Consider the following 13,048-nt stretch of genomic DNA (forward strand, 5'->3'; position numbering starts at 1 on the left):
GTATGGAAAAGATGTCATTCAAGATGATTCTCAAAGGAGAATGACAACATCAAATACTTATTGACGTGTATTGATGTTTTTAGCAAATATGCATGGACTAAATTGCTAAAGAACAAAACGGGGCAGGAAGTATCTAAAGCATTTGAGTCTATATTCAAAAAAGATATAAGAGTCCCAGCCAAGATTCAAACAGATAAAGGTTCAGAATTCTTAGACATTTTAAACAATTGACAAAGAAGTATAACATACATCACTTTAGTACAGCCAGCGATTTAAAAGCAAGTGTGCCCACATAGCAAAACTGGTTTGGCCCAGTGATGGACCACACAACCCACTTTCACTTGGCCCAAATACAGCAGTGAATTACGGTACATGACTGGACCAGGTCTGGTTGCCAGAACTCGGGCCACATATGGCCCATGGCATAGCCATATCTCAGCCAAATGTATGACTATAGCTGGCCCTATTCTGGTACTATTCAGGACCAAACAATTGGTTCCACATGTCAGCCTCAACAAAACCTTGATATAGCCACTTTATACACACCCTTGGCCCAAATGAAAAATGCCTGAACAACAACAGTATTTTGAAAAAATATTTATTGTTTCACATTTAAAAAAAAACAACAAACAAACAAAAAACAATGCTTGCATGTCAATGCCACTGTGTACACAACTCTTCAACATCTGATTCAGTTCATGAACAAGTGGCACTGTGTACACAACTCTTCAACATCCGATTCAGTTCATGAACAAGTGGCACTGTGTACACAACTCTTCAACATCCGATTCAGTTTATGAACAAGTGGCACTGTGCACACAACATTTTAACTTCTGATTCAGTTCATGAACAAGTGGCACTGTGCACACAACATTTTAACTTCTGATTCAGTTCATGAACAAGTGGCACTGTGTACACAACTCTTCAACATCTGATTCAGTTCATGAACAAGTGGCACTGTGCACACAACTCTTCAACATCTGATTCAGTTCATGAACAAGTGGCACTGTGCACACAACATTTTAACTTCTGATTCAGTTCATGAACAAGTGGCACTGTGCACACAAGCATTTTAACTTCTGATTCAGTTCATGAACAAGTGGCACTGTGCACACAACATTTTAACTTCTGATTCAGTTCACAACTCTTGAACATCCAAACAAGTCACAAATCCGTTAACCTGTTGTACTCTCCTGACACTCCTTTCTCTTCATCCTCTCTCTCCTGCCACCATCCCTATCCGGGGCCAGATATAGCCATCTTTTGATGGTGGAATCAATGTCCTTTTCTGTGGCCACAGACGTCAGACGGTTACGCCTCACAGCCGCTGAAACATACATGTAAACATGGTTTGAAATCAGCTTCTGTATCAAAAGCTAATGTGGCTATTGAATTTTAAAGGAGAAATACATTAAAACTGAACCCAGAACCTATTTACAGACATTCAGTAACATCTACACATAGAGACTGTAAATTAATGCAGATCAGTTTAGTAATGAGCTGGCACCATCCTCCTACCAGGTTAAGTACAGATATACAATACAGATATACTTTTCAAAAAAATCTTGGCCTTAGTGCAATGCTATGATAGTTTCAACACCATTTGTTCAGCAGAAAATAATAAGGGCAGTATGAATCATGTGAACTAGTCATGTATGTCTACACTTTCGATTTAAACTGGTCTATGCATGTATACACCAGAATGTCCCGGGTTCAGTTTTAGTGGAATTGTCAGTTACACTATGTTTTATGGTGTCCTTGTTACACAGTGTAATTGTTAATTTAAGAACAGGGTAATATCATTTAAGTACTTACTATAGTTAGTATTAGGGTTTGGTTTAAAGTTACTGCATGCAACTATTCATAAGTAACCGTAATTATTACACTAAGTACATGTAACATGCAGCAAGGACACTGTAAAATAAAAAAAATAACACTTGTGTTTCCTCTCCTCTCCCCTGCTCACCACCTCTTATCTACCTCCTCCCTTCTCTGCATAACTTCTTTTTGTCCCCTCCTCTCATCTCTTTTTTCCTCATCCCCCAATTTCTCCACTCCATCCTTTTCCTCTGCCCTTTTTTCTCCCTCCCCCTTTCCATCCCTCCTCTCACATTTCCTCATCTTGTTCTCCTTTGCTCTCTTCCTCTACTCCCCTTGTAACCTGAATTATCAATTTAAATAAATTTAGATGATTTTTAAACACTTAAAGCACTCTTATGGCATAAAGTACAACTTACCAATCACAACATCCCTTAAACGTAAGCGCTGGAAACCAATTTTTCCATTTATTCCTCTCATGTTGATTTTTTGCGCCAAAGAGTTAGTAATCAGGCCATGCATAATCCTCCAAATGCACTCGTGGACGTCCACCCCACCTTTGAGAGCCAGCGTGTTTACCTGAAATCATCATGAATTATTATTTTTTTTTAATCAATCATGAAATACTACAAATACTATAGGTGACACTGGTAAAAAAGTCTCTCTCTCACAAAAAATACATTCTAAATTGCATATGTCTGTTAGAAAAGATGAGCATTTTGATGTAATTTTGTCTGTATGTTCATCAAAGCACAAAAAGAAGCAGAAGAGAACTCAATTCAGTATTTGCACCTGAGATGTGGCTGTCTGTGTAAAAGCATAAAAGCAACTTTACTGTCCCCACATTTAACAGGGTAAGTGCCACCACAAATAGAGTGCATGTCTGTGGAAAACACTGAAGCTAGTCACCTCAGTTTTAGGAAATGTGATGATTTGCTAACATACCAACTGTTTCTGGAGGTCAAGATTACTATGCAGTTGTTCCTCCATTTCCTGAAGAGAACTGACATCTTTAAGTGGCAACAAATTTCGATCCAGGACTGTCTCTGTCTCATCAGCTGATTTCATACTCTGCAGGGTCTTGAAGATGATTCGCAGTTGGTCCATCATCATTTCCTGTTTTGTTAATATATTACGCAGGAGGGCTAGGAAGAAAACAAGAAAGACAAATATAAGTTTTCAGTCACTTAATTAGGTAAACACTGACCATTTGCTTGTATTGTTACTATTTCTTACCAAAACTGTATTCCAATGCAAGTCAAATTTGCAAGTTAACATGCCAAACGACTAAAATTGTGGATTAATCACCATTAGGACTATTCTTTATCATCACAAATTACAACATCTCAACAAAACATTCTTGAGATATGATTTTTTGGAAGTTGATGGCACAAACATACGTACATCTAAGTTTTAACTTTTAGTAATTTTTTGTATAAGAAAGAGTGTAAAAAACAATATGAAGTCCAAATAGTAATTTGCCAGAGAGAAAAATTACTAAAAACAAACATAACTATAATAAACATTAATATACTCACATGTTTGCAAACTAGATGTCTGCTCCCTGGTCTGGTGTGGCTCAGTATGCTTTGATGGGACTAGAGAAGGTGCAGCATGGCTTGGTCTACGGCTCTCAGAGCTGGCGTGACTTGATCTACCAATCTCAGTGCTGATGCTGCTTGATGTGTGGATCTCACTGCTGGCATGCCTTAATGGACGAATCTCAGAGCTGATGTGCCTCGATGTACAGCGCTCAGTGATAATGTGCCTGCTATGGTCTCTTGGGTTGTGCTCAGGACTGCTATGGCCTCTTGGGTAGAGGTCAGGAGTGCTGTCATCACTTGAGTAAAGCTCAGGAGTGCAGTAGCCACTTCGATGGAGGTCAGGAGTGCTGTGGTTTTTTGGGTGGAGCTTGGGGCTGTTTTGCTTTCCTGGGTCTAATGCAGGAGTGGTGTGCTGCCTACTGATCTTTGGAGCACTGGGCAATGAATACTTTCTGCTCAAATGTATAAAATATGTTAGTCCTTTATCTGCTGTGATAAAGTGTATTAAAGTTTTAAAAATACTGAAGCTTCCTACCCTTTTCTTGACATTGTTCCTTCCAGGGTGCCTTCCATGTCATCATAGTGACATTCAGGAGCACCGTGGCCTCTTTGGTGAAGCTTGGGGATGTTTTGCTTTACAGGTTCTAATGCAGGACTTTTGTGCTGTCTGACGATCTTTGGAGCACTGGGCAATGGATACTTTCTGCTTAGAAGTACAAAAGATCTTAGCACTTTATCTGGTATGATAAAATACACTATAATTTAAAATAGCAGTAGGTTCTTACCCTTTTTTTGATTTTTTTTCTTTCACAGTGCTTTCCATCTCCTCATCATCATCATCATCCTCTCCAGGGAAAAAAATGTTTTTAGGTCTAAGAACATATATCATCATTTCAAGATATGCAATTATTAGTAAATGTTGTGCACCACCAATTAATTAAAAAAAACAAAACAAAACAATGAAACACATTCTTCCCCCTACATTCTTCTTCTTTTAAATTTAATTGGTGAGTTCCCTCCATCACTTCCAATGTCAGTGTGATCAACAGCTTGAGGAAGTTTCCGTCTAGCTTCATTGTAGTCATCTGGGAAAGTAAAAAAAAGCAATTTTAAGTAATACATAACATTAGTTCAGTTTGAAGGAAGAGGTGAATGAATGTAACTTACGTGATGTGAAAATAATTCTGGCCTTATGGGGCTTCCATTCATCTCCAGGACATTCTTGCAATTTTACAGCTTTTGCTACATCAGTTTTATTTGGAGGCCACATGCACTCTCCATTTTTCATCCAAATGGAAGGCACAACTTCAACCTCATTGGTGTTGTCAAAAACAACTATGTGAAACATCTAATGAGAAAAAAATCGAAACCATAGAAACATACTCTTTAGCCAACTGAAATGCTAAAACAAAAGGGCTATTTGTCTCAATGCAATAGTGGAACAACAACAAATCGGTTTTGGAATGGTAATCTCACATACTTCTGGGGCTTATTTCTAATCATGAAACATTTGATGTTAGTAGAGAGGTTGGAAACAACATAAATTCCCAGCTCTCTTGAGTCAATAGGATATGTAAAGAAGTGTTCCACCTGTTTATATTCATTGGCCACAATGTACATTATTCCTTTATCCTCAACAATGTTCTGGACTAACACCAACTTTTTATCAATTCTGATGCAACAATCTCTCTCTTTGACCTTCACAACTACATCATCTGTAGCAAGCACTCTATATTGACGAACTTGTTGTGAGAAGCATTCTGGCACTGGCCCATCCATATGCTCATTTTCCAGTTTTTGAGTTGCCTCTTTAACATCAGAACTGTAGCTGTCATTTTCCATCTCTGATAATCTTCGTATCACCTGAGTCAAAGGATTAAGTGGACCTCGAACCAATTTTTTTAGTTTTCCTAAGAAATTTTCAAAGGGAAATGCTGATATAAGGTCTAAATTGCCATGGACTTTGACATCGTCACTGAGATGCACCAGACCATGAATATTGTATACCAAAAACTCCTCACCGTAAAGCTGGCCAAAGTGTTCAACGAATGACACCAAAAGAGTTTTAGCAAAGTCATTCAACTCCATACAATATTGTGGACTTGCCAAAATATACACACCTACTGACAACAGCATGAAGTTGTCATAGATCTGAGGCTGCAGAATACCCCTCAGCACAACTGGACCAGTGTACAACAAAAATTGGCGTAGTTCTGTGGCTTTCCACCTACATCGTTCAGCCAGAACCCGTGGCCTTCGAGCAAACTCGCTTGGAATGTAATTTCTCAGTGCAAGAAGTCTATCTGAAACTATGGAAGCTTGACTAGATGAAATGCGACAGTGCAAGGGACCAATGGTGCTGATCCACAAGTCTAAGAGACGCCTCATTACACCCAGACAAACCAGGTGCATATAATCATATGGAAAACAAGTGACCATGTCGATGCCAACCTCTGTAAGAGGTGAGTGTTGGATGTGATGTTCTTCATCTGTGGCCTGCCTAAAACTATCATCAGTTCTGCACCTCGCATTAACCTCAGGAAATGTCATTCTATTCGATTTGCGGATACCTGTTTGGTGACACTTGTCACATCCATGATAAGCAGTGTGTGACTTCACACCTCTGATGAAGGCTCGTGCTGGGGTGTCACACACAACAGAAACAACATTCAAAAAGAAAGTTTTCTGCTTGAACAGAAACCCATCTTTCAACACTTTCAGCTCTTGAACCAGATCATGAAGATACTCAGTCAAGGAATTTGGCTTAGAAGTACCACAAAACAGTCCAATCAAAATCGGTTTCTTGGTGTATCCTTGCAACAAACCAAGAATTGGCCAAAACTGTGTAGTAGTACTCTTGAAGATAGGTAATCCATCAAAATTCAATTGCAGTTTAAAAACATGTCTGTCTGGCACATTACGCCAAATGACATCTAGAATTTTCCGAATAGAATTCAGAATTCCACAATAATGGAACACACCACCTGCCACACTACTAATTTTGTAGCTCGTTTTTGTTTTCAACAACGTTCGTCCATCCTTTGGCAGAGAGGGATGACAGATTTTGAGGATGCTGAGAAGCGCTGACAGAGCTATTAGAGATATTCCAAATTCAATTGCCCAGTCTGCCAGAGAACTCTGCAAACCACCATCCATCTCACTACACTGTTCTCCAAGATCAGGCAGATCCTCAACAGAAGCTGCACTCTTTTCATGTACTTCCTTATCCTCAATGCCATCAACTAGATCCTCATCACTTTCATCACCAATTTGCATGTCAGATTCCTCTGAAACATCAACATTAACACTTGTCTCATCATTCACGTTTCTTTCCCCATCATGCTCGTTTTCCATCAGTTTACTGACTACCCTCAATGCCTTTCTTCGTGAATTGCCCCTATCATTGTACATCCAAGTCTTTTCCATACCGTGGCTTTACTCAGGTCTTTTGTTCTTCAACCTGAAACAACAAATAAAAGAAAATATTTCAAATTGTAAAATGAATCATATAAATTATTAATAATACAGAAAGCAAACACACACACACCAAACACAATCAAGAAAATCATAAATGAATGGGTGAAACTACAAGGTCCATGTACGTTTTGATAGTTTGTTTTTCAATTTGAATGAAAATGGCACCTTTAATTTCTTCATTTGTTCCAAAAAAAAAAAAAAAAAAGATTTTGACTTTATTTTCTTTCTTTTTTTTTGATTGACAGGTTAAAAAAGTGAACCAAAAAAAATCAATCAGAAATATTTTTGTTGTTGTTGTTGTTGAACAAACGGAAAAATGAACAACGGTGTTGTTGTTTTCTTCATTTCTGCTCATTTCATTTCAAATTTAAAGACAAACTATCAAAACACATAAACCCATTTGCTCTCATTACATAATTTGTCAAACAACACCATTGTATTATTAAATCTATACAACTTGAATATTACAACTTGGCTACATTTTCTTGTGAAAATTACAGTCAAAATAATTATTATTTTTTGTTAATCCATCAGTGTAAGTCACTTAACTTTAAATAAATAAACGGCTGTGAAATAAAATAAAGATGTATGATGTGATCTGAACCCAGATAGCAAGCCATGATCAAAATAATGTTGAATCAATATTAATTTGTCAACGTTAACATCATTGAATCAATATCACTTTTGCACCCTCAATTAATGTTGAAAAAATGTTGAAATTTCAACAAAAAATAAATGGTAATGGCACTGAATCAATGTTTGCACTTTCAGAAAATGAAACACGACTACAACTGACTTAAAGCCACACAGCCTGAAATCAACTGAAGATAAAAGACGACAATAAATCTCTCAAGATAATTCTTTTTGAGAATTAACAGAGGTTTAGATGTTGATGTTTTATTGAAAATGTTTGGTCACCATTTTGGTGGTCAGTGGTTCCTTTAGTTGGGCAGTTTGACTCTGGGCTCTTTGTAACAGTGTTTACCAGAACACATCATTTGTTGCAAAGAAACTAGTATATAAGACAGTTTTCTGCCTCACAAAGCAGAGTAGTTTACTAACCTTGTTCCTGACCAAAAGTGGTATTTGTTATTGAAATATTATATTCACCAATAATACTTTCTTGCCACTGATCATATTCAGATTTTTTAAAATACATTATGGGTAAAAAAAATATTTTAACACACAGACATCAAGAATCAGCATATTAATCTCAACAATGGTGACATCCTTCATGCCGCAATGCATGCTGGGAGTCACCATAGTATACAACTCATGAATTCCAGCATGCATTGCAGCATGAAGGATGTCTCCATTGTTGAGATTCATATGCTGATTCTTGATGTCGGTCAAAAAAAATTTCCATAATGTATTTTTAAAAAATATCAGAATATTATCTGTGGCAAGAAAGTATTATCGGTGAAAATAATATTTCAATAACAAATACCCACTTATGGTCAGAAACAAGGTTAGTAAACTACTCTGCTTTGTGAGGCAGAAAACTGTCTTATACACTAGTTATTTGTTTCTTTGCAACAAATTATGTGTTTTGGTAAACACTGTTACAAAGAGCACAAACTCACACAAAAAGCCCAGAGTCAAACTGCCCAACTAAAGGAACCACTGACCACCAAAATGGTGACCAAACATTTTCAATAAAACATCAACACCTAAACCACTGTTAATTCTCAAAAAGAATTATCTTGAGAGATTTATTGTTGTCTTTTATCTTCAGTTGATTTCAGGCTGTGTGGCTTTAAGTCAGTTGTAGTTGTGTTTCATTTTCTGAGAGTGCAAACATTGATTCAATGCCATTGCCATTGATTTTTTTGTTGAAATTTCAACATTTTTTCAACATTAATTGAGGGTGCAAAAGTGATATTGATTCAATGATGTTAACGTTGACAAATTAACATTGATTCAACATTATTTTGATCATGGCTTACTATCTGGGAATGTAATCGACGAACATTTAACATTAGTGAACTGACATTACATTTTAATATAGGCCTAACAGCTACGATTATGCATTGTTCATACTAACTCTACAATCCAAAAAAAAGAAACGTTAAACCAAATATATAAAATATATTTTACAATATTCACTTACCAAACTTCGTTCGCTATGCTCGAGTCAATTGAGAAGTCCACGACCGTTTAAGATGTGCAGCCTCAAGTGCATTCAGTGCCCGCCCAATTCTTCAATAGCGCTGATTCCGGGAGTATTTTTTTTTTTTTTTTTTTTTTTTTTTTTTTTGGTTAAAACGTTCTAAAACGTTAAACCAGCTAAATCGCAAGATTACACACTTTTAAATGAAGAAAAAAATAATCGAAAATCGAACAATAAAGGTACAAGATTGAGTTTGAGTGTGTACTGACTACAATGAGGTTAAAACGGCAAACCCATGAAGCATTGCGCTTTATGCGCGCTTTTCTAGATGCGTCCTGATTGGTAGATTTTTTTTTTCTTGCCCCAATATGCCCAATACTAGGACATTTTCAGAGAGAAAAAATATGTGTGAAATTGGCCTTGTCTTGTGCATGAATTAAGATAATCAAACAATTAAATTTCTATCTGCTTCTAATTTAAAAAGCTTGCTTCCTTCTAACACTATTATATAGGTATTAGTATGTATGTGTGTGTATATATATATATATATAGTCCAAAAGTTTGGAACCACTAAGATTTTTAATGTTTTTAAAAGAAGTTTCGTCTGCTCACCAAGGCTACATTTATTTAATTAAAAATACAGTAAAAACAGTAATATTGTGAAATATTATTACAATTTAAAATAACTGTGTACTATTTAAATATATTTGACAAAGTAATTTATTCCTGTGATGCAAAGCTGAATTTTCAGCATCATTACTCCAGTCTTCAGTGTCACATGATCCTTCAGAAATCATTCTAGTACAATATTTTTTTTCCGGATTATTTGATGAATAGAAAGTTCAAAAGAACAGTGTTTATCTGAAATCTAATCTTTTGTAACATTATAAATGTCTTTACTGCCACTTTTGATTTATTTAATGCATCCTTGCTGAATAAAAGTATTAATTTCTTTAATTTCTTTTCAAAAAAATAAAAATAAAAATTCTTACTGACCCCAAACTTTTGAACGGTAGTGTATAATGGTACAGAAGCTTTGTATTTCAGATAAATGCTGTTCTTTTGAACTTTCTATTCATCAAGGAATCCTGAAAAAAAAGTACACAACTGTTTTCAACATTGAAAATAATCATAAATGTTTATTGAGCAGCAGATCAGCATATTAGAATGATTTCTGAAGGATCATGTGACACTGAAGACTGGAGTAATGATGCTGAAAATTCAGCTTTGCATCACAGGAATAAATTACTTTGTGAAATATATTTAAATAGTACACAGTTATTTTAAATTGTAATAATATTTCACAATATTACTGTTTTTTACTGTATTTTTAATTAAATAAATGTAGCCTTGGTGAGCAGACGAAACTTCTTTTAAAAACATTAAAAATCTTAGTGGTTCCAAACTTTTGGACTGTACTGTATATAAAGCAAATATTACACACAAACAAAATTATTACAAACACACACATATATAGCTATATATACATACATATATATGCTTTGTGTACTGTGTTTAGTATTGTGCTTTTGTTGGTTTGCTTACGGTTTGTTGTCCTCTATTGTAAATCTCTTTTAATAAAAGATTTTGCTGAATGATAAAATGTAGTCTAAATATAATGTAAATTTAAAGTTTATGGCGTTCCATAATTGATGAAACCTTGTTGATGGAGAGCAATAAACCCAAGTTGCAAACAGGAATAGGGGAAAAAGCTGTGTGTATGAAAATATTATCAATTATAAAATATATGTGGGAAAAAACTGGCCACACATATGTGGCCCACAGTTCTATATTTTACATGTGGCCCAAATAATACACTTAACAATTGGCCCATATCTTGTTTGCCGTCTTAAAGACGGTTCCATCTCCACCATAACCGGGCCATGTTCGGTTCACATGCCTTATGCCAGTGCCGACTGAATGACAGCTGTGCCGGCTTCATGCCAAATCAGGGCCAGAAGTCTTTGCTACCTGGGTGGTTGAGTGATTTAATAAAACGTTGCGCTATCCAACAGCTATCAATTCCAAGTGCTACTGCGACATATTACAGGATCTGACTGATGGATATAATTCTAGTTATCACTATACAGATGAGACCTTTGGACGTGTGTAAAGAAAATTAGTCAATCGTGTTTAACAACTTATATGGTAATCTACGTAAAGAAAAGCCCATCTTTAAATTTAAAATAGGGTGTAACACAGTTCACGTTCGTGTATGGGAACGAAGAGGACAGGGACCGCGAACTATGACTGAGCTTTTATTGAAACGAATGTTCAGCAGAAAGGCCGTGCGACGCACGATAACAGCAACACAAATATTCCACAAAGGGCTTCACACCAGGTTCGGTAAACACAATCCACAAAGGGCTTCACTCCAAGTAACTCGCTGGGTCTCAGTCAGCAGTTCCCCTCTCTCTCACACACACACTCCTGCTTCTCACGGCGTCTTATCCTGTCTCCGCGCCAATCACTAGAACGAGAAACAGGTGTTCGTGATTTGCATCCAACCCACTCACTTACCAAGCGTCTCCCGCTATTCTCTCCGGTTGCAGACCTCGCTGAACCACTCCCCCCTCGCCACATAGGGGATGTGGTTAGAGTGTCAGAAATGTATTTTCTAAAGGTTATGAACAGAATTATACGGAAGAATATTTCACAATAGCATCGTGTATACCTCGACAACCATCCGTATACAAAATACAAGATTACGATGGCGAAATGATTGAAGGAACGTTTTATGAGCAAGAACTACAGAAAATAATTGTTAGTGATGATAAATAATTTAAAATAGAAAAGATTAGACAGGAAACGCCAAGTCTGTGCTTGTACTTGTTAAGTGGTGGGGGTGGCCTCCAAAGTTCAACAGCTGGGTGCCTAAAAAACAGGTGGTGGACTTAGAGAAATCCTTAAAGACGTAGATAACGTATGACGCATACCATTTATGCTAAATTATCACCATGGTGTTTTACATTACACTGCCTTGCAACGCATCGAGGTTTGTATATCCCAAAAACAGTATCTCTAATTACAGAACAAGACTATCTAGGACTATTAATTTAAAAGGGTTATGGGAAGTTGCTCTGGTTCAATTTGACTACCCCAATTTATTTTACAAAAAGCATAACATTTTGTTTTTACTCTGAGTGTACACAAATAAAAGAAGATATTCAACAGATTAAAATGGTGTATAACTCTTAATTGTATGTGCAACATTGACAGAGTATTTTCAGTCTCTTTCATACTGGTAAGAAAAAAAATGCGGTGGTATCGCCGGCGAGACCTCAGAGTGTTAAATTCTCGTGCTCCCCGCCTCCAAGCTTGCAACTCTATAATACATTGAATAAACAAAGTTCACACAACTAGATCTTTACAAAGTGTTCATCATGCAGCATATCAGATCATGTAAGTATAGTATTTATTTGGATGTTTACATTTGATTCTGAATGAGTTTCATAGTAGCCTAAGCTGCAGCTAACGGAGCTAAAGCTAGCATTACACACTGCTGGAGAAATTTATAAAGAATGAAGTTGTGTTTATGAATTATACAGACTGCAAGTGTTTAAAAATGAAAATAACGACGGCTCTTGTAGGGTAAGAAACAATGGTAACTTTAACCACATTTAACAGTACATTAGCAACATGCTAATGAAACATTTAGAAAGACAGTTTACAAATATCACTAAAAATATCATGATATCATGTCAGTTATTATTGCATCATCTGCCATTTTTCGCTATTGTCCTTGCTTGCTTACCTGCATAAAGTATGTTGATTCAGCTGTGCTGCTCCAGATGTTAAAGCAGAACTAAGTAACTTTTTTACCTTCATAAATAGTTTAAGTTCTTACAGTGGTTAACTTACTTGTAGTGGTGTGTTTGAGGTGTGCACTAACCCCTTCTGGCACGTCTACGCCAGAAAACAACACTTGCAACTTGAGCTGCGCCAACCCGACACAATCTCGCCTCATGTTCACGTTCACGCGAGAGTGACAAAATGCTTTACGGTAATTCAATATACACATAGCGACCTCACACAGTATGATCTCACTTCGATCATACCAAAACGACAGCCTGAGCTGTATACTCAGATGGTGAAGTAG

General features: G+C 36.5%; 1 protein-coding gene across 3 annotated transcripts; it reads right to left on the minus strand.

The window, feature by feature from the left end:
* Positions 1–340: 340 nt before the first annotated feature.
* On the minus strand, positions 341–9,436 carry si:dkey-242h9.3. 3 transcript variants are annotated; one of them, XM_048154215.1, is made up of 10 exons: positions 8,950–9,436; positions 6,791–6,822; positions 4,530–4,710; positions 4,345–4,447; positions 4,148–4,234; positions 3,898–4,065; positions 3,357–3,814; positions 2,764–2,963; positions 2,238–2,397; positions 341–1,327 (listed from the first exon to the last, which is right to left on the minus strand). In XM_048154215.1, the coding sequence occupies exons 3-10, from the start codon at positions 4,708–4,710 to the stop codon at positions 1,176–1,178; spliced, it is 1,509 nt and encodes a 502-aa protein (XP_048010172.1). In that variant the 5' UTR covers positions 6,791–6,822; positions 8,950–9,436; the 3' UTR covers positions 341–1,175. The 3 variants fall into 3 exon arrangements, with proteins under 3 accessions (XP_048010172.1, XP_048010179.1, XP_048010162.1); XM_048154222.1 differs by lacking the exon at positions 8,950–9,436 and having other exon boundaries at positions 6,791–7,652; XM_048154205.1 differs by lacking the exons at positions 341–1,327; positions 2,238–2,397; positions 2,764–2,963; ... (2 more) ...; positions 4,148–4,234; positions 4,345–4,447 and having other exon boundaries at positions 4,653–6,822.
* Positions 9,437–13,048: the final 3,612 nt, after the last annotated feature.

Source organism: Megalobrama amblycephala, linkage group LG1, assembly GCF_018812025.1.
Source record: "Megalobrama amblycephala isolate DHTTF-2021 linkage group LG1, ASM1881202v1, whole genome shotgun sequence".
Lineage (NCBI taxonomy): Eukaryota > Metazoa > Chordata > Actinopteri > Cypriniformes > Xenocyprididae > Megalobrama > Megalobrama amblycephala.

Coding starts and splice junctions, on each gene's coding strand:
- si:dkey-242h9.3 (XM_048154205.1), bottom strand. CDS start 6,788: ATGGAAAAGACTTGGATGTACAATGATAGGGGCAATTCACGAAGAAAG.